General features: G+C 36.5%; 3 protein-coding genes across 4 annotated transcripts; 1 reads left to right on the forward strand and 2 right to left on the reverse strand.

The window, feature by feature from the left end:
• Positions 1-1,513: 1,513 nt before the first annotated feature.
• LOC116021101 (squamosa promoter-binding-like protein 12) lies at positions 1,514-5,874 on the forward strand. Of its 2 annotated transcripts, XM_031261709.1 has the most exons (6): positions 1,514-1,863; positions 2,940-3,091; positions 3,166-3,901; positions 4,064-4,200; positions 4,613-4,870; positions 5,216-5,874. In XM_031261709.1, exons 3-6 carry the CDS (start codon positions 3,246-3,248, stop codon positions 5,548-5,550), a joined length of 1,386 nt encoding a protein of 461 aa, XP_031117569.1. In that variant the 5' UTR covers positions 1,514-1,863; positions 2,940-3,091; positions 3,166-3,245; the 3' UTR covers positions 5,551-5,874. The 2 variants fall into 2 exon arrangements, with proteins under 2 accessions (XP_031117569.1, XP_031117570.1); XM_031261710.1 differs by lacking the exon at positions 1,514-1,863 and having other exon boundaries at positions 2,640-3,091.
• A 1,917-nt stretch (positions 5,875-7,791) lies between these two features.
• On the reverse strand, positions 7,792-11,576 carry LOC116018890 (ranBP2-type zinc finger protein At1g67325-like). The gene is made up of 10 exons (XM_031258915.1): positions 11,441-11,576; positions 11,066-11,111; positions 10,131-10,246; positions 9,521-9,794; positions 9,239-9,312; positions 8,943-8,988; positions 8,745-8,854; positions 8,574-8,598; positions 8,351-8,496; positions 7,792-8,074 (listed from the first exon to the last, which is right to left on the reverse strand). Exons 1-10 carry the CDS (start codon positions 11,447-11,449, stop codon positions 8,072-8,074), a joined length of 849 nt encoding a protein of 282 aa, XP_031114775.1. The 5' UTR covers positions 11,450-11,576; the 3' UTR covers positions 7,792-8,071.
• A 3,384-nt stretch (positions 11,577-14,960) lies between these two features.
• Positions 14,961-16,721, reverse strand: LOC116018699 (non-specific lipid transfer protein GPI-anchored 1). Its single transcript, XM_031258663.1, has 2 exons — positions 16,261-16,721; positions 14,961-15,330 (listed from the first exon to the last, which is right to left on the reverse strand). Exons 1-2 carry the CDS (start codon positions 16,604-16,606, stop codon positions 15,098-15,100), a joined length of 579 nt encoding a protein of 192 aa, XP_031114523.1. The 5' UTR covers positions 16,607-16,721; the 3' UTR covers positions 14,961-15,097.
• Positions 16,722-22,487: the final 5,766 nt, after the last annotated feature.

A 22,487-nucleotide genomic window follows, 5' to 3' on the forward strand; every position in this document is an offset into this window, starting at 1 on the left:
ACCTGGTCCATTTGGGACAATTAATACATCTGCCCCTCACATTACCCTTCAACTACACTCACCTATGTCCCTCCACTGCCTACCCTTTCCCTACTCTCATCTTTCATCCAACAAATTACATACAAATCACTCCCGGCAGGTGTGACTTATTGATTTTTTTGAACGAGTTAAGTATGAATAACTTAAATTAATTTATATTCTTATAGTTCTTTTCATATTAGGGTTACAATGCGAGATTTATCAAGTACACATTATTCAATAGTGAACTGATATAAGACTCCTATAATCGCATAGACAGCTCAATTGGTCATATGGATGAAGTTCGACAATAAAAATTAGGAATCGAGTCTTACCAGCTATAGTGTGAACCTCATGCTCTTTTCTATCACGTTTCGTAAATCGAAGTTGTCAGTTGCTCTCTTTTCGAAATGAATCAAAACACGCCAAGTAAATATATATTGTATTACTCTACGTACTACTACTTTCTTTTTTAAAAAAAAAAATCATTTTAATAAAAAGTTTTTTGAAAGCATTTAAAAACGTTTGTTTTTTTTTTTTTGAAAACAAAAAACAAAAAAAAAAACGTTTGTTTTAAATAGCAAACAAATTGGTTTTACAAGTTAAAATTTTACTTTAGGTAAACTTACCATCTACCATATATCTACACGACATGGCAAATAGACCTACTGAGATTGTTTATACATAATAAATATCTAAGAAATACTTACCAACAATAAATAAAAATTTTAGTTGAAGTATACATATATTATTATTATTACTATTTTAAACATTGGATACCTAGTAAAGTTGTTGTACTTTTAATTGAAAGAAAAGACATACAATAAACATGTTATTATTTTTTAGTCCTTTGACTATTATTCACTTCTCTAATTTGATTCTCAACTTTTAATTTTGTTATATTTGGTGCTTTTGTTGTCACATTTAATCTTGTCAGTCAAATTTATGCAATCGCTTGCCAGCAAATGTAAGTTCTCTCATATGGAGTTGCTACAAGAACAAATTTTAGTAATAGTATTATGTATTTAAAATTGAATGGACTATTGTTCTCGTTGTAGCAACCCTAAATAAGAGAAATTTACATTTTTTCGAAAAGTAGTTTATGGAGATTTGATCGGCAAGATACTTGTGAATACTTTCTTCTTCTTCTTCTTCTTTTTGAAAAGAAGGAGAATATATTAATAATCACTTAAGTCACGAATTACAACATAAGAGATGAAAAGAGGGTTTGAATCTGACAAAATTAAAAATTGGGGATCAAATATAAAAAGTGAATAATAATCGAAGGATAAAAAATGACTATATCTCATGTACGATAATAATAAATATAATTTTCAACTTGTAATTTGTAGTTGTATACTTTGTTGATTCTTGTAAGACATTGTGGTATCAATGTAGGGTAGTATTACCCCAAATGTTGAGTATGAATTGCTTATATATATAGAAAGAGAGATAGATATCACACATTCTCACCTAAAACTATGCCTATAAAATATTAAGGTTTGATAAAAAACATATTTGTGGTTTGGTTTTCCTACAGCAGCTTAGGTAAAAGCAACAGCCCACGTTGTAGTCTCTTGCTCACAGTCACACTCACTGAATCTCTCTCTCTCTCTCTCTCTCTCTCTCTCTCTAAACTGTTTTTTCCTCTCTAACTTTTCTTGGAAACTCCCCATTGTCTCTCTGTGGTAACCTTTTTCTCCCCTTCCATTTAGTATTTTTATCTGTATACGAGAAAGTGAAAGTAAACTGGGAAAAGAAACACTCGTCAACTTCATATTTCGGGTTCAAGCTTATTTTTCAGATCATCATAAGCGCCTACTGGGAGGAATTATTACTAAAAGGGTAAGTGAAAAAATCGTTTCTTTATCTATAAACAGTAAATTTCTCATTGATTGCGGTATGGGGGAGATTGAGGTGGAATTTCCAAATTTGTCTGAAAGTTTCATAAAGGGAAGAAAAGGTAGAAGAAAGAAGAAAGATTGCTCTTTTTTTCCCTGAATTTTCTCCTCATTTTTTCTTGGTTTTTTTTTTTTATTTTCTTAAGAAAAATGATGTGTCTCCACGTCAGGAGCAGATCATTAACAGCTAGTTGGGACCATACAAGCAAGCCCTCCATTGATGGGGGGGTTGGGAAGCTCTTTTCTTTATTATCTCACTTTTTAGAAAGGAAATGTGAAGAAGATGGGCAAGATTCTCACAGATATAAGCCCATCCTGTGAGTTGATCACCATTCTTTTTATGATAAACAATGATTATTAACATTCAATTTGTGAGTGATTAGGTGGGGGGGAGAGGTTGTTGAAACTTGAAAGGGACTTAGGGGGGGGGGTGAGCAAAGGGCAAGAGGTGGAACAAAGTAGACTTTGGGTTATATGGTTGGAATTTAGGGGATAAGGGTATTTTGTTGACTAATCTAATTTGGGTCTAAATCAGTCCTACTCATGAGTTATTGTCTGTTATTGGGTCCAATGGCTCAGTAAAATGGTGAAAAATATGATTTTTTCTACTTTTCTTGAAAGGGATGGGATTGAATGATTGGAGTTACATTGGGGGATAAAGACAGCAAGGTGGGTGAAGCTTATGGTGGGTTTAATTTATGCTTTAGTGGGGGCAAGAACAACCATTTTAATTAATCAATCTCTTTGATTTTGTGTAGTTAGTGGATTTGGATGGGTAGTGATCTCATTTCACTAAAGATTTTTTAGTGTGTTAGGGAATTCTACCTGTCTTTACCAACCACTAAGCTCTGAATGATTGAGGGCTTTGTGAAGAAGACATGGCTGTGCTCTCTTGTAGGAGAGGAACAGCAAATAATTTCTGATTGATTGCAAGTCGATACTGGTTTTCATGTGTGATTTGAGAGAGGAGATTATCTGTTGCTGCCTTAACACGTTTTGATTGACTCCTTGCTTCTTCAGCTTGCTTTGGACTCGAATTGGGCCGGGAATACTTTGTGTGGATAAAAAGGGGATAAGATCCTGAAAGTTTATACTTTTTAAGGCAATTCTACTTTGCAACTTTGCCATCTTATATCAGCTTATGATCCAGGGATAGGGTGAAACCCTGACTGGTAAGGTAGCTTCTTTCTTTTGCTTGGAGCTTAACTTATCTGCCCAATTTTTAAAATTTTGTCACGGTTTGCAGATTTAACGCCCAGTTATTTATGCATTCATGTGGATAAAGAATTGAGTGGGATTCGTTTCATAAATTCGTTCTTGAAGAAGATGGAGTGGAACGCAAAGTGGGATTGGGAAAGCCTAGCTATGTATAGTTCAAAAGCCTGTGAAAGTCCGAAGAAACTACAATTGACAGACTGGGGGATTGTGGAAGAGGGCGAACTAGGCGATGGATCCTTCAATTTATCGGGGGGAGGCGGAGGTTATGGCTCTGACGTTGGCCAAGGTTCTTCGGCTAAGAGCACAATATCAGCATCCACTAACTCTTCGCCCAAGGATGGGATGAAGGAGTCGAATTTCACTTTCGAGGGAGGTTGTCCCGGGGATTTTGGAAAGAAACTGAAACAGTGCAGAGCCGAGGTCTCTGAAAACTCTCCGCCTCAGGATACCTCGGCTGGCTCGGTAGAAGCATGGATTGGTCTGAAGCTTGGTAAGAGGACATATTTCGAGAACAACTGTGCTGGAAACGGTGCTAAGGATTCATCAATTTCCACAGCTCCAATGCCGTCTGGCCCCACAGCAAAGACACGAAAACCGTCTAGTCAGAGCGCAACCATTCCCCGCTGCCAGGTTGAAGGCTGCCACATTGATCTCTCTTCAGCGAAAGAGTATCACCGAAAGCACAGAGTTTGCGAAAGTCATTCCAAATACCCAAAAGTCATTGTCGGAGGCCTAGAACGTCGGTTTTGCCAACAATGTAGCAGGTAAGGTCTTAAAGGATTACACTTCAAAATTAGCGGTTACACAATAAATACTTGTGCCTTTTCTAGCGGAATTCCTCTCCGAAGAGATGAATTTCTTGATCTACTTATGTTCTCTCATTTAGTTCTGACATAATTTTCATATGCAATAATTGTTCATTGAAGGTTCCATAGCTTGCCCGAATTCGACGAAAAGAAGCGTAGCTGTCGCCGTAGACTTTCTGATCACAATGCAAGGCGCCGCAAGCCGCATCAGGATACCTTCCAGTTTAATTCAGCAAGGCTATCTTCATCCTTTTATGGTATGTTGCATTTGTTCTGATCTTACTATGGTGAAGTGTGCATCGTTCTTGTGATTTCCTTCCATTTTTTCCTCAAATATCGAGACTCTGAAGCTTATTCAGCTAAATTTAACTATTAACTAACTTATTCCAAATGTTCCAAAGCTGTGACTATTCAAAACGATACAAATACTAGTTTTTATGAGGTATCTCACTTTCAAAGTTAGTAATGGTGAACGAACTTTGAGCTTTGAATTTTTTTTAAATTATTTAACTGTAGTTGGCATCTGAGTGACGGGAGTTCGGGTGTCGGGACACTAACTTGTTCAAGTGTTCAACGACTATTATAATTGATTATTAAATTGTTGCCCGGAAAGATGTACTTCTATTCTGGGCCATTTCCACGTTTGAACGGGTGTGTTTGCTTTTGCAGATGGTGGTAGGCAACAAATAAACTTTGTGCTGAACAATGCCCCACTTTTTCACCCTAAAACTGCTGCCTGGGATAACACGTATCCCTCCAAGTTCACCATTACAAGAGGGTTTTCTTCGGAGCCTGAGAAAACTGGGAGTCCAAACAAGCAACAATACATGTCAGGGATTCAGCCGCCAAGTGCAATCAGTAAGCATGGTAATGCACCCAATACATTCTTAGCATCCAAGGGCACCACACCCGAAGGCTTCACACAAGGTATGCTTTGTTGCTTGGCCCCATTTTTGAACAATTTACTATCGTTATAACCGTCTAGCGTGCTGCATCAAGTGATTATTACCATATAAAGTAAGAATCACGACTGCTTTTGGCATATCATTTGAAGTGAAACTTCTTGGATAACGAGGGAAACCCTGCCTTGTGATCCTAGCCGGTAAAGGACTACAAGGAAGTAAACCAGCCAAGGTTAGGCATAGAAGACCGGCTCATCACCTTGTGGTTACAAGTGTGAATCTCTTGTCATCTTGACTGGGGTTACCTTGAAGCTCATCTTCTTATTATTGTACTAAATAATAATACCCCATTTTGCTTCTTTATTATCAGGTGTCAAGGAATCAGTGTTCCCTTCAAATACAAGCACGACACAGGAATTTCCTCGTGCTCTCTCTCTTCTGTCAACGTCTTCCTGGGGTTCATGTGAGCATAATTCCACTTCACTCGATCACCCTCCACACGCAAATCAGAACAGCTTACCTGAGCCAGTGATGCACACACTCCCTCTCGGCCTTCCACTTCCCCCGTCAGAATACTTGCAAGCGGAACAACACCCAGCCAATTTCCGGGGTCATTTCTTGTCCTCGAATACTAATAGTGGCAGTCACTTTCTGGATGTCCCGCTTCTCAAAGATTCCGACTTTTATCTCAATGCATTCAACTGACACTGAAAAATCTTTCAATGCCGGGTTTTTCCCCCCTCTTTTTAGATTCACCAGTGATGTTGTAAACTGGTGGTGACAGCAGTGGAAATACTATGGACGGCTGTCTTTTTAGCCTCTGAACATATGGATTCTCTGGTTTGAAGTTTGCTAATGCATGGCTTCTAAATTACTCATAGTGAAATAATAGTTGTTCATTATAATGTAGGGATGGATATTCATATTTCATATTTAATTACTGAATCACAAGCAAGGGCACACCATTAAGAAAAAAGTGTGGAATATGCCATTGAACATATCATTTTATGCAATTAAACAATTTTCTGATTTCTCTTAGTAGATTTCAATTACATTGCTTACATGATGTGCACTAAAAGTTTTCATTTCATCTACAGTGCTAATTAGAATTAACTATTCAAATATTTTCAACTCAATTTGCACCATAAAAAATTAAAAATTAGAACTAACTATTCAAATATTTTCAACTCAATTTGCACCATAAAAAATTAAAAATATGTCTGGATTACACATATTTAATAATTCAATTGCACGCATATTTAATTTCAGTAGTTAAACTGCACAAATTACGAGTTCCATTAGTTGGGATGAGATGAGCCAATCACCACTGGCCTTGAAATTATTCACCAATATAGGATCTATATAGTAGTTGATATTTTTGGTTTTTTCTTATTTGGAGGTTAGGGAGAAGTTCTTGGCGTCCATTCCAATTGGTATACACTGTAATGATTTTTTTGTTAACTAAGTGACGAAGCGTGTGGTCCAGGGGATGTTCTAAAAGATTTGATGTACCCATCCACCTACTTTTGGTCCCAATTTGGCTAAGCTGCTTTTCACAAAATTTACCTTCCCAAAAAAACTACTGCCCAACTTTTCACCGACTACTGCAATCCAACGCAAGGGCAACCTCACTCTCCTTATCCCTTCCACTACACTGTTCACAAGTGCCATGAAATCTAACCCCACTTCCACATTTGATGACACTCTTTACAAACACTTGCTTTGTGGTCTTTAACATCACATCCCACTCACAAAACCTGGTCTTTTGGATTAGATTCTTTTTCTTTTTTTTATATATATCAGATTTCTTAATTTACGCCAAACTAATCATAAGCTCCCAAAACCCTACGCACACAAAGACTCATCATCACTTTTGATCAGTCAAGGTCTCTCTAAGTTTTCACCCCCTTGCTTGTACGCTCTACATACAAGAATTTGTCATCACTTCTGATTCAAACTCCCACGCTGCTGCCATTGGAGATCGGTCAAATCAACTTAGCTAGCTCCACTAGACATTTTGGATAGAATTTTGACTGGCTCCAATGCAGTAAAATGACAAATAAGATGTGTTTGTCACCAGTCACCAGCCACCACTAATTCAAGCTACCAATCACCCATGAGTGTCGGTACAGGAAAGCATGATCATTTACTTAAATATATTACCCTTCCAATCTGTTGGCAAAAATGGAAATTCGTAAAGTTGAAAACCAGACTGTCCCACATATACGAGCATGTATAAACTAGAATAGACTCTAGTGGCAAAGCCTTTGACAGCAACACATTGTCGGTAGCTGCAAACTGCAATGGAAATAATTGACCCCCTCCCCAAACCTCATATGGCCAGGCCTCATGCTTCCTCACAAACATGAAACATTGCACTCAATTATGTCATGGGTAGTGGGCTCTGTATTTCACCATACACCAAGGACACAAAACGCATACTAGGAAGAAGCAGCAAACTTTTGGGCTCTCACAGAAACCCAAGATATTAGCAAATATATTCCAATAACCCACAGAAGTTACAGGAAACCACCTTAGTTATGGCCCAAAACAAACATGCAACAGATGGTCAACTCAAAGACAAGATGATAAAAAGACACATGGTAACTTATAACAAGAAAAATACGCAGACCACAATCATGGAAAACAACCTGGTAACTCATTGGATATTACATGTGTCTTTAAGTTCTTAAATGTGAACTCTTCTCCACCTTTGGACGGCGATGATGTGTGATCAGCCAAAGCTGTCTATTTCTGTTCAATACATGTGATCACCAAACCATTTTCTACTCAACTCAGTACAGAAATACTAATTTGACAAACCAAATGGAATTCTCCTAAGGCGAAATTGGTTTCTAAAGATCAGGGAGTAAATGATGTTACTTTGAGCTGAATAACTGACCATAATAATAAAGGGACTGGATGTTAGCAAACCCATCCAACAAATACCAAAACAAAACCCTATTCAACATTAACCAAATCAACCTTTAAAAATATATCTTCAAAACAAGCTAGTAGACATAGTGTGACTGGATAAAAATCCACAAAGACCACAAGTATATGAATTTTAGTTAATACAAATTGACAACATAATATGGTAGCATAACTCAACAACTGCAGCAACGGGAAGACAACACAACTGAATGACCGACTTTCAGACACCCACACTGAGCATGCTGGATGACAACTCTGGACCTTCTCAACCCTTAAAACAATGCCCTAGTACTCACTGGAAGAGTAGACAACTGTGAATTAATAAATGCAAATGTACCAACAAAGTAAACAATATGAAAAAGCAAGCACTATAAAATCTGCTGAGCTCAAGAACTATGACATGAGGAAGAAGAACTTGAAAGGGGGCTGCTCCACCCATGGAGTTATAAAACTCATTCAATTTCTCAAGTATGTACTTCAATCTTACAAAAGGCATACAGATAGTAGACAAACTTAGTGGCAAATCTAAGCAACAGAAGGTTCTACAGAATTGATACATAGGACAACAGACCTGATCATTTTCATCTGCTACTGGTGATGGAGACTTCTTCGACTCAGATGGTTTTTCAGCTCCACAGTTTTGTCTGTTACACTTGGTCCTAAATGGATAGTTTATGTTGTTGCACTTTTCACACTTCCAGCTCCCCTCGGGTGTATCTGATTAAAAAAAATTATAAATTGTGAGGCAGAGACATGGAATAACTAAGCACAATATTTGAGCCTAAATGACTTACTAGAATTCTTCACAGATTTTGCACCCTGAAAATACAGACATGATATCAAGTTAGAATATTAATATAGATCATGAACATGGTAAAACTGAAGCAAAACCAGAGCTATTTTCAGCAACCAAGGTGAGAAGCAATTTTGGCATGTTACAAACTGCCTGAGAATGAGTCACAAACCTGGAATCCAGGCTTCGGGGTATTGCACTTCCTCATATTACAAACTGTTCTGAATGAAAAATTGACATTTCCACATTTAGGACACTTCCAATCATTATCACGTGTGCCATCTGTGATGCATAAATAAAGCGAAAAAATAAGCTAAACTGTGCTGGCTTTATGGATCCAAAATATATCAGAGATATCTCACTGCTCCACCTTTCTTCTGAGAATTATCCTCTGGAAAAAATCCTGGCCTTGATCCCTGTAGAAAGAGTTCAAATGACTAACACTAGTATATAGTTAAGCAGTAAAAAGTAAAATGTCAAGACAAAGTATACTTGTCCACATTTTTATGCAGATTGGAGAGAGAAGCACATTGCACAGATGCATCACTAAGAACCCATATTTAGCAAATCAATATTTTTAAGTAGCTGAACAGGGATAAAAAAGAGTGACCTTGCTATGATTTATCTATCATATACTCTTCATGAAATGGAAGAATTGGTACGTACCATTGTTGGAGAACCCATTGGTAATCCCAGGCCATATCTGTCCACTAAAGGAGGCCGCACACCATATACCCCACCTGGAACCAAAGGAGAATGCACTATCATAAATGAAATTTCATGAAAACATATCAGACTTGATGACAAAATTAGAGTTGAAACAGCTTCACTTTAGAAAGATGTTTCCACAGTCAAATGGACGAAAGGTAGAGAAACAAAGATCATTTGAAACAAGTACCAAAGAAAATATTAAATAATAAGCAAAATCCGCATCCTAAATGAACTTACCATTCCCCATAATAGCTCCACTGGAGTAAGGAGGAGGGGCAGATAAATGCAGGGGTTGAAAGGGACTGCCTCCAGAAATACGGCTGCCATAGTTGTAGTGATAAGCTGAGCCTCCAGAAAATGGAACATCATAGGGCAGAATAGATGTTGCATTAAACACAGAGGAACCATGAGGTGGTATGCCCAAAAACATTGAAGAGGGAGCACCAGAACCAACATAAGGAGCCAAGGTCGAATAACCTTGTGGTGGTTGGAATGGCTTAGCTATAGGTTTCTGAAAGGAGGCAAATCATCATGCTTCAGCAATACTAATTCAGGGTACAAATATCTTGATGAGGAATGAAAAGGATGCTGTGCACCCACACTCAATCATGAAATAAAGAAAAAAATTTCCCATTCTGAAAGACAACTTTAGAAGCTCAAGGGAGGTCTCAGTTGAGCTTCATAATACAAGGACACATAAGTTTTGGAAATTATCATCAATGCAATGACAAATTACCAACAATTTGCAATTTAAACCAAAGAGCACAATCACTCCTTGCATTCAAAATAGAAGATTTAGCTCTGCAACTAGTTTCTAATTCTAATCTATAAGCTGTTAACATCTTACAGTGTTGTGATCAGCAGGCCTAGACTGTGTACAATTTCTCATATTGCAAGTTGTTCTAAATGAGAAATTAACATTGCCACACCTAGGGCACGTCCAATCATCTTCTCTGCGCCCACCTTGAAAACACAACAAAATGAACAATTACCAGAAAAGTAAAAACTACAAATACCAGTCACAGTTAATAAAATTATATCTCCCTGTAGCATGCACTGGCATAGCCAGGAGGCGTAGAGAGGGCTGGGCAGGTCCTCACTACTAGACCATATGTTACATTTGGCCTGCTCACCTTTAGCAGTTTGTTTAATAGGGATTATATATGTTTTTGCTTATTTTTGTATTTTTTTTTTCAACTTAGTAAGAATTAGGATATGGTAAAACTAGTATTCCTTCCAATTCAGAAATGAGTGGCCATTTTCTCTTTCTAGCATGCACTAGTTTTTTAAATTATTCAATTAAAATGAATCATTGATAGATGAATACCACACAGTTATGCCACTATACCAACTTTAATAAATCTTCTAAAACATAAAGAATAAATTCAAATCATTCATTTTCCTGCATATGTAAGTGTGATTAACAATTTGTGATAAACTTTATATTTTTAAATGTTTTGTTACTTCAATTTGAGAAATATCTTTATTAGTAATATCTCTCCACCTTTGAAGTCAATCATATTTAACACTTGTGAAAATAGTATTTAAGAAATTCCATACAATGAGAGACAAAATCCACACAGAACAGGAGATTATCCCATGCTCAGAACATAGCCTCACTAGTGTAAAAACGCCAATATATATGTGTACACATCTGTATAACACTTGTATGATATAACATACATACACATAAAATCATAGGTAGATACAAACCTAATAAGGGGATCACGTTAATTTTAGTTTTTCCTTATTATTTTTTGGGGCAGGGGTTAGAAGACATACTGTCAGTTCGGGCACGTTTGGCCGCTGAAGAATTCCTATTATCAACCTGCGAACCATGGAAGAAAAAATGAGAGTGCAAATTCCAGCATTACAAACAACGAATGTAAATAAAAATAAAAAACCCTAGCCCGTCGGCACCATCCACAGTGAAAATATCAGCAGGAGCTCGATCAAATTTAAAATGTGCAAAAAATCGTTGCAAGGAACATGAAATTCCAGCCCTAGAATCCATTTACCGATCACATATCAAACGGTTTCATTGAAAAATCGCCGAAATTATAGTGTCGAGAAAGCGAAAGGCTGAGACTACATAGAAAATAAAAGATGAATTCGACCACCGTATTGCATAATTGAGAGGAATGCAGAACGAAATACCTGAGACATCGCGAATTAGAGAGAGAAAATAAGCTCCGTTTCCACGTACCGGCACGGCGGGGGGGAACGCCGATGAGGGAAGGAGTTGTGTTTGTAGTTGTTAAAAATTTTGAGATTCCAAAATGTAAAGTCGACGATAAGTCAAACTTCATTAAAGCCTTATGGCCCATTCACAAGGAGCACTTTCTAGGCCCAAAACAGTTATGTACTTATTACTTTGGATAAGAGCAACCTGATTCAGTATGCATTTTTTGTTGAATTTTTCAGATCCATAAAAGAGAGAAGATGCAAAAGGAGAGGGAGAAAAAAAAATTATAATAAAAAGTGAAAAAATAAAATATATAATAGTCTCTTTACGTGTCCTGTTGGTGCGTGCAATGGACGTGTCCAGCTATCGCGTACAATGCATGCGCCCAGCTTGACACAGCAGTTTTCCACATTTGAGAATTGCACTGTTGCTTTCTCTCTTTTTTCTCATCCAATGGACACCACAGAAATTTTTAATTTGCCGGAGTAAACACCACCCCCAAAAACAAAAACAAAAAAATAGTGCATGTGTGTGGCTATCATATATATATATATATATATATATATATATATATATATATATATCTTACTTCCTCTTATTTATATAAATAAATAACTAATAAATATAAATAAATATAATAAACAAATTAAAAAGGACGATTTGACCGAGTTAACTCGACTAACTTGGTCAAGTTGGACGGTTAACTAAGCCGAATTCGGCCGAGTTAGGCACTAGGCGGCCGCCTAGAGAGCAATTCGTCTAGGCTTAGGGGTGCCCAGCGCTTAGGTGGTCGCCTAAGCCAATTTTTGCAATAATGCTCTAAGATAATACTATTGTTAGGGTTATTATACATGGTTCAATTTTATGGTTCAAAGTAAATACTAGACTATTGGGACATTCACTTCAATGATCATATTTGTTTTCTTTTAAAGGAACAAAATAGTCATAATTGAAACACACGTTAAGCTTATGTGCCACTAGCACATCATAAACTATGGTGTAATCGAGTATAATAAAGGTGCCAAATTAGGACTAAAATCATACTTGGCGACTTCAATTTTCTTACATTATTGCTAAATTCTTGTTCTACTTAACCACAAGCTCTCATTTAAATGAGAAAAAAAAATACAGATAGCAAAGGAATAACTTAGCTTAATTCAAACATTGCTGGATCAAGACCAATAACACAAAATCTATTTTCATCTAAAGATTTAGTGAAAATATATATCAAAAAGTTGATGTAAGTATTCACAAATTCAACACATATATCAACTTTTTGCACATGATCACGTATAAACAGGAGGATCATTTGAAAGTTGAGAACTAAAAGGAGTATTACTCTAATAGTCAAATGACCATTTGTGGTATTAAGTCTTTAAAATATAAAACAATTTATACTCACATTAAATAAAACTAGGAACTAAATGTACCTTAGGGATTTTGTTTGTTTGTTTGTTTTTTTTTTTTTTTCTTTTCATTTTTCTGCTAATAAGTATCGTCATTATCCTCTTAGGTTTGCAAAATGTTTTAATTTCATAGAAAACTTGAACTAAAGAAGGGAAATATGTCTCTTGATGTCAATTCTTTTTTAATTTTTTTGGTTAACGAGAGAAGCATGTAGCCGTTATTTAATGGTGTAAATTAAGTAAATTCTATTCATGTGTAATAGTTCGCAAATCACATAGAAGAAGTAAACTGCATTAGAAAGACTTTATGTTTGACCAAGAGAGTGTTTGTAAGAATTGAATCATATTATTCTGGTATGAGAATCATACTCTAACTACTGGATCATCTCTTACTGCCGATTCTTGTTTGTAGTGTTGATGTTTGCCAATGAGCAAAAAGCAAAAGAACACAAGAGAATAAAAGAGCATAAACTCTCTTTTACGCTTCATGTTCACCTTGAAATGTATAGTGTGTTGAACCTAACTAATCTATTATTACAATTACATTTATTATTATCTTTTTTTTTTTTTTGTAAACTTAATTATCATCACTTCCTCTACCCCCATTTACTTATACTAACATAACCGACTTAAATGCACTTACGACTAGACTTAAATGCACTTACGACTTTACATTTTGGGTGAAATCCTTAGATTTCTTTTTTGAATATTTTTAGTTATATTATATTTGGATATAAATTTGGTCCAAATATTAAAGGCTATTAAAATATCACATATACTAAAATTGAAATAAAATTTTATATAAATTTCACTCTAACTGAACACATGAAAATATAGTAACTATCAAGTCTAAAAAATCACTTTAAATTTTGAATTTGTATTAATTTTATGTGGTTATAGTCCTTACAAATTATACACGTACATGGTGAAGTATTTGTTGAATAAGTTTAAGCTAATTAATGTACTGTTCTTATCTGGCATGTTGTTCACCTCACAACCCCATAGTACTTGAACAAGTTCAATAATTTTCTCTTCACCCAAATCTAATTAATGCCATCACATCACCAACTCAAATGAAACAACCACATAGTATTTCCCTCTATATTAATTAAAATAACTCTTTGCTCTTTGTAGGAAGGAAGTGGCGAGTGAGCAAATATGATTTTCATATTAGAACGATATAAATTTATTGTTATGTATGTTCTTTTGATTGAGTCTATCACACATATGTTCCTAATGCAATTAAACATTGTTCATTTTATGAAAATGTTTTTTGAAAAATGAGTCATTTTTCGAAAAACAATTTCATTTTCAGTGTTTGGATGTATTATGAAAAACTGTCTTTGTGTGTTTGGTTCATTTTATGAAAAATGATGAGTAGAATTGTATAATTAAACATTGTAATTATTTTATTTAAAATATAAAAAATTACAATAATATTATAATAATGTTATTTATTAAAAATACAATTTAAAAAAAAAAAACGTAGCACCAGTACAGGTTTCCGGCGGTTTCCCACCTCCTTGGTCCGCGATCATGGGTGATATGACTTGATTTTGGCCGAGAACATGCGAAACGGTAATTTTGGCGCTTCCGGAAAATGACTTACGGAAAAAAATTTCGCAAGTCATTTTCCGAAAAAAATGAATTGATTTTCAGTGGTCAAAGGAAAACATTTTTCGTTGACCACATTTTCCGGACGTTGCCAAATACCGAAAATTTGAAGTCATTTTACGGGTTACCAAACATACCTTAATGTCTTATGTATAATTTGTAGATTATCAGATAAGAGCAAAATTTATTTAATACATTACATTCAGGTAAAGATAGCTAAGATGGTAGTAAGTTAGTAGCTAGCCATCATGGCTCCAACAACTATATAAATATATCTAGTACTACTAAACAATTGTTGTAATGCTGTTTCTTGTTAGATTTCTCTCTTTATTTTATTTTATTTTATTTCGTTGCTGTTCCCTTCAAAACTTTGATGAAAGACCTCCATCCCATTGCAATTTCACATATCTCAGAGTTCATTTAGCTCAACTGAAAGTTATAATAATAATAATAATAATAATAATAATAATAATAATAATAATAATAATAATAATAAAGGCTCTTGATAATTTTCCAAAGTACAAAACAGCATGAAGTGGAAATGGAGATTAATTAAAGAAAATTAGAACATTAAAATACCAACTACGTACTGCAAGCTACACCACATCATCAAACCACACTGGGAAATGCCCAGAGGACGACGGCGACAGCAGCGGCCAACAAGGGCACTCCGGCGAGCTGCGGGGCGTGCTTGAACCCAGCAGAGTCACCGCCAGCGGTGGTCGGCTGTGACGTTGATGAGGCGCCGGGAGATGCGCCGGGGGTTGTCGAAGTGGCGTGACTAGTTGTGGCGTTTGTGAAGATGGCGGCGTCCGGAGACCCCGCCGGAAGGTTCAACAGTTCTGCAATTAAGAAAACATTATAAAAATCAGGTGAGCGCCGGTAGCCCTCTGAAGCTCCCTGCCTGGCGCCGCCGGACAAACGATGCTCCGGCGATACAGCTAGGGTTTTAGGAGAGACGGAAAAACTACCACAACGTCTCTACACACCACCTACAGATTATACTATGGACTATAGACAACATATAAATATTCATTTTGTATACTCAATGTTCATTTTTTATAACATATTTAAAAATAAATTTAAGTACACAAAAAAATGAATTTTCATAAAATAAAAATTTTGTATACTAATACTGAATTTTATGCTAATGGTTCAAAGTGGACCATGGTCCTCTATAATGACTGTATTGCTTCCCACTCTAATTAACTCAGCAAGATAGCAAAAAGTATAGATTATGGTGGCTCAATAATCGAGCATTAGTGTATGGTGTTCAGAACGAGTCCACCACATTAGATGCAATTTCACATCGTGACAGACAAAATTTCATCTTGTGTCTTTGCTTCTAATCTATTTTTCAAAGAGACAGGAAAATTTACTAGGGCATCCACCAAATTAGGTATAACCCTACATCGCGATGGGCAAGATTCCATCTTGTGTCCTTGTTCACAATATGTTTCTCAAAAATTAACTGAACTGATAGTGTGATCAGAGACGGAAAATCTTACTAGGGCATCCACCACATTAGGTGTAACTCCACATCACGTCGTGCAAGATTTCATCTTATGTTCTTGTTTATAATCTGTTTCTAAAAAACTAACTGAATTGCGAGTATAGGTAAAGACGGAAAAACTTATTAGGGCATTCACCACATCGGGTGTAACCCCATACCGCAACAAGTAAGATTATATTCCATCTTATGTCCTTAGTCATAATCTATTTCTCAAAAATTAACTGAGCTGCTAGTGCCGGCAGATACGGGGAAAACTTACTAGGGCAGTTGGTGGTGCTGGCATTGGCGAGCTTACACGCGGACGGAAGCTTAAGCAAACGGTCCTCTTTAATGCCAAGACCGGTGACGGAGCTATCCCCTTTATGAACCTGCTGTATAACGTAGCAGAGGCACACCGGATCCGTCTCCTTAATGCTCGACACCGAGTCGCAGCACTGCTTGCTCGGCGCGTCCGCCGTCCCGATCGCGTACATCAGGCAATCCGTCACTTTCGTCGACTCTTTCCCGCACTTGTCCTTCAAGTCATCCTTCGCCGCCGCCACTCCTCCGCCGCAACCAACCAACAACAACACCAAACCCAACACTTTAACGTCCCTTAACGTCATTTTTCGATCTCCAACTCTACTAGCTAGCTAACCTCACAACAACACGGCTTAAACAATTGGAGAAGACAAGAACTAAAGTAAGGAGGGCGACATACCATTTAAGGACGCACTGAAGAAGACAATTATTGTTACGGTTGGAAGCGCAACAAATGAAGGAATATTTAACCTTCGCTCCTTCATTTTATGATATTAAAGCATATAACCTTATTATTTTATAAACTTGCTTAATAAACCATACTCTTTTGTAATGACTCACAAATCATACAGAATAGGTAAATCACACTAGAAAGTAATTCATTTTTTGTTTTATGCGAAGATAATGAATTATTATACAAAATGTTTTTTAATATATTATTTAAATAAATAATGTATTGAAATTGAGTATTGGTTATTCACCATTCATAATTATAAATCATATCATTTTATTATAATAATTTTGAAAAAATTAACTATAGTAGTGAACAATTAACATAATTAAAATGCATGATAAAAAATATGTGGGCGAAAATATAATATTTGAAATGATAAAGGTCTAATGTGATATTGACAAAACCTAGATGGTCCAAGCGAAATTATGATAATGAATTAAAAGAAAACAAATAGGTAGTTGGGGAATATGAAGTCATTTATCACTGGCAAAATTTTTAGTTGCATTTATTTCAATGTTCTTTCTTATTTTTTATTTTGTACCGGTGTAACAAGCAAAATCCCTCATTCTAGGGCCGGACTTTTGTAAGGATTGTGAAGGTGTAAATGAGTTAAATCATAGTGAGTTTAGTAGTTCTTTATATGAAAGGACAGATCCATGCCTAGTGGCGACCTATAAAGAAACACCTCATAAGATGGTGAAATTCCTACTCTACGATTGTCAGGATTCAATCATGTCTTTGGGTGTAAATTTTCATCAAAAACTAACTTAACTATTTGTGAGGGTTATTTTTTATTTTCTAAATATATAAGTGTATTATCCATTTTCTTTTATCTTTTTTTTTCTTCAAAAAAAAAAATCCATCTCAAATCAGGTTGGCTTGCTTGGAACTGTGGGTTTTGTCGCAGTTGAAAAGCAATGACTTGTCCAAGTTGTTCAAGTTGACTATGTTTAGTAGAGCCACAAATAATATGTTGAGTTTGTCCTTATCCTCAATTTAGGTCTTGATATCCTTTACCGTTTCTCCCAATAATTCTTGAAAAAAATAAGATTGATAATCATGACGGATGAATTGAATATCGTCCTTAAACAGCCTTGTTATTTCAGACCTTGTGATTTATTTTTGTTGTCAAATGTTCAAATATACCCCATATATTAAAAGTATTATAAATCTCACATAGAACACTTTTACATAACATTTATTAAAAAAGAAAAGAGCGATGAAGGATTGATAGACCGGCGGTGGTTCAATAAATTAAGATAAGTAGTGTACTGAGGAGAAGGGGCGTGAGCTGTAGTACGTTTGACCGCGTGGCTCATATGCTTTGATACGGACTTGGAATTCAATGGTTAGGGGATTCTTAAAATCGAGATATTCAGAGCACGAGAATTGTGGTTGTTTAATTTCAATTCTGCGTCGACCACCTCGTCAAAACATATATGCTCAATTTTTTCAACCACCAGTACATCAAAAAGTTGAGTGTTTTGTGGACTACTAGTCTACTACATAGGAGTATTGTTTCTTTTAGTAACAATCTAAGCCTTCAAAAGGATGATAGAATGATTTGTGGACTATTATATAAAAACATGATTAAAAAAATGTAACATCATATTATCATAAATATGTGAGGGTTTGACATGAAATGTATTCATATGTATGCACAGGGACGGATCCAGAAATCTTCGTCGGTGGGAGCGAAAAATTAAAAATCAATGAGATATTTAGAAAAAATACTTAGAAGCCGAGTAAAAAATATTGTTAAATAACATGAATAATTAAAATACATCAAAATGAGATTTAATTAAAAACATTCCAAACAAAATATGAAATATAATTAATTAGATAAAAGAAATTGAATAGAAAACATATTATAAAACACTTATATTATCACTATTAATATTAAAAAAAATGAGAAATAAACACAATGTTACAAATAAAAGCTCCACGATATATGAAATATAATTAATTTTTTTTAAAAACCAAACAGCAAGTATATTAATTAACCAAAAGCAAATGCTGAATACAGTCAGGGAAAGAAGAAAACCAAACACCAGGACCAGACTGAGAAGCCATAGCTCTTGCTAACACATGAGCTAGCGTATTCGCTGATCTAGCAATATAATGAAACGATACATCAACAAAGTAGCGTTTCAAAGAAACACAATCACGAACAATGCAACCAACATAAGAATTATTCGGCAAGGAACTCTTCAAAAGGTTGCAAACCAGCTGGCAATCGGAATACAACACAACTTTATGCCAACCACGATCCTTCGCCCAAGAGAGTGCCTCTTTAACAGCCATCGCCTCCGCAAGAATAGGATTCCAAAGACTCTTCACTGAACAATTGCGAGCCGCCAAATACCCTCCATCACTCCCATGCACCACAACAGACACATACCCCTCCTCTCTATCAGAAAAAACAGCAGCATCAACATGAATAATTACTCCATCATTAATACCAGGATCGATTGCATGTTCTGAACCATTGATAAGCAAATTACCTGGAGCTGCAAATAGGGTATTCCACTCTTCCGCCAAAAGAACCGCCCGTCGCACCACCTCACTGGGTGTCCAAGGCTTAGTGTTCCACAACAAATCATTACGACTTTTCCAAATAGACCAACACAGTGCCATGCATGCACGAATCACTTCACCGTTTCTCCCTTCAATGACTTTCGACAACCAAGCAGCGAAGTCATCATTTGACTGTATTGAAGGAAGATCACAAAAACTGTCCCATAACCTGCATGTGTGAACACAAAACTTGAAAAGATGCAATGGTGTTTCCTGATGTGAGTGGCATAAATGACATAAGGGATCGATGACAATACCACGTCCAACTAAGTTCAGGTTCGTGGGGAGAATGTCGCGGGCACATCGCCAAATAAAATTGAGAACTGTTGGCGGAAGTCTAAGCTTCCATAATAATCTCCATGCAGTGAACTGGGAAGGGGCATTAACTGCATCCTCTACCAACAATCTATAACCCTGCTTTACTGTGTACATTCCCCGAACATCACCTCTCCAACACCACTAATCGTTATAAGACGGGGATATAGGAATTTTCATGATTAAAGCAACATCCCTGTCACAGAACAACTCCTTAAGCAGTGGCACATCCCAATCTGAAGTCACAGGGTCAACTAACGCAGAAACAGTGGCCACTCCATGATGGACTGAACGTGGCGTGACAGGAAACGGGGAATCCTGATCAGGCAACCAAGGATCTGTTGGAAAAATTGTTGCTGCTATCTGTAATACAAAAGAGATACAATATAATACAGAAGAACAAAGGAACAAAACCGGATGCTATCTGTAATACAAAAGAGATACAATATAATACAGAAGAACAAGGGAACAAAACCAGATCATCTGGTATCTTCAGGCGTGTAATCACTTTCCTATAAGCTTTAAATCTCCCTCAGAAAAGCAACAGGGTTCAAGATTTAATCTTATGGGATACAAGAAGATAACAAAATTCTTAAGTTGCTTCAATTAAGAATTTCCTAGAGAATTGTAGGACTGTGAAATATCAAGGTTTCATGCAAATCAATTGCATGTATATTTTCATATGATATATTCTATATTCTGTATATTATCAAAACACTCCTAGAATTTATAGAGATAAATTCTAATTGTTAGGAGCAGTTACTTGGAAGTTCACATCAGTTAATAAACCAACTTCCAAAGATATATATGAAATTATAATTGATTTTTGGGATTTAAATAATCATACGTAATTTATATGCTTACTTAGATTAATAGCCAAAATGAAATATATTAATGACTTCTAATGCATTGTATCCATGCAATATGTCATGTAATATATTCACAAAGATGGGTAGTAAAAGTACGCATAATTCTATGCTAGATACACCCCAAATTCCATGCAAGTGTTTAGCTTAGGAAGACAACACTTCGAGAGATAAGGTTTATGCCTTCGAGAGATACATCATCATCACATTCGAGACATAAATAGCAAGTGAAAGGTTCAGGCTTCGCGAGAGGTAAAACACTTCTCACATTCAAAATGCAAAGCACCAAATTCATTTGAACCTTTGAGACATCACTACTATGCAATCCACGCAAGATTCATGTCATGCGGAACATCAAAGCTCTAAAGAGACACTGATTTCCATGCGGACCTTCGAGACATAAACCAAGTTCCATTCGAGAGGTTATGTAGAGTATGTTCAAGACATCACTTCTATAAAACAGATTCCGCGAATCGACCTCTCGTGGACTTCTCGAACACCTCTCGAGACCTCTCAAATAACCCAAAATCATCTCTACCAAACTCAATAATATTTACTACTCCACAACTCCAAATATTATTTAGCTTGCATGGTAGACATCTGAACCATTAATCTCTATTACTGTACAAATATCCAACAGGATCATCCCATATACGAGTTGTACTCCCATCACCAATTCTACGATAACAACCCTTCTGTAAGAGATTCTGCGCAGCAAGGATCGAACGCCATACATAGCTCGGATTAGCACCCAGAGTAGCTTGCAAAAAAAGAGCAGTCACGAAAGTATCTAGCTTTATATAATCGGGCGGCTAAGGAACCAGGGTGATTCAAAAACCTCCAGCCTTGCTTTGCTAAGAGTGCTAGATTAAATTCATGAAGACGTTTGAAGCCAATACCACCACAACTCTTCGGTACGCACATCCTAGACCATGAAAGCCAGTGCATGCCACCCCCTCCACCCGGCTTTGACTCCCACCAAAATTTGTTCATAATCCTCTCCAATGTAAGGCAAAAGGTAGTAGGAAGATAATATGTACTCATTGTATATGTGGGCAAAGCTTGTGCAACCGTTTTTAGTAAAATCTCCTTTCCAGCTCTAGAAAGGATCCTTTTATTCCAACCTCCAACCCTCTGCTTAAGCTTTGATTCAATATAACGAAAGACTTCTTTCTTATTCTTTCCAATTCCCATAGGCAGGCCTAAATACTTCCTAATTGAATTGACATACACAACCCCCAACTCGGCAGTTACTGCAAGAGCATCCTGTCTCCCCACATTACTACTAAATACCATGCATGATTTATTCAAATTAACGGATTGACCTGACATCTCCTCATATTTCAGCAAACATCTTTTAATAGCCTGAGCCTCTCTAATAGTGGATTTGAAAAAGACCAGACTATCGTCCGCAAAGAAAAGGTGGGATATTCTCGGGGCACCCCGAGCCACTGAGCAAGCCGATAGAGTCTTACTCTGAACAGAACAAGTAAGAAGATGAGAGAAGCCTTCTGCACAAAGAATGAAAAGATAAGGGGATAGGGGGTCCCCTTGTCTAAAGCCTCTCGTAGGGGTAATCAAATCAGACAATCTCCATTCACCAAAACCCGATAACGAACCGTGGTAACACACATCATGATCAAGTCAATCCAACCGTCCGCAAATCCCATGAGAGTCATCATTTTCCTCAAGTAGCCCCATTCCATCCGATCGTAGGCTTTTGCCATATCAAGCTTCAAAGCTCCCCAACCACAGCCACCCCGCTGCTTACGTTTTAAGAAATGGAGAACTTCTGAAGCAACCAGAACATTATCCGTGATAAGTCTTCCTGGAATAAACGCACTTTGAGTCTCAGAGACTATACCACCAATCACAGTCTTCAACCGGTTTGCAAGCATTTTGGCAAGGATTTTGTACGCCACATTGCACAGCGCAATAGGCCTAAGATCGCCCATACTTTCAGGAATAGCTTTC

The sequence above is a fragment of the Ipomoea triloba genome, chromosome 5 (assembly GCF_003576645.1).
Source record: "Ipomoea triloba cultivar NCNSP0323 chromosome 5, ASM357664v1".
Lineage (NCBI taxonomy): Eukaryota > Viridiplantae > Streptophyta > Magnoliopsida > Solanales > Convolvulaceae > Ipomoea > Ipomoea triloba.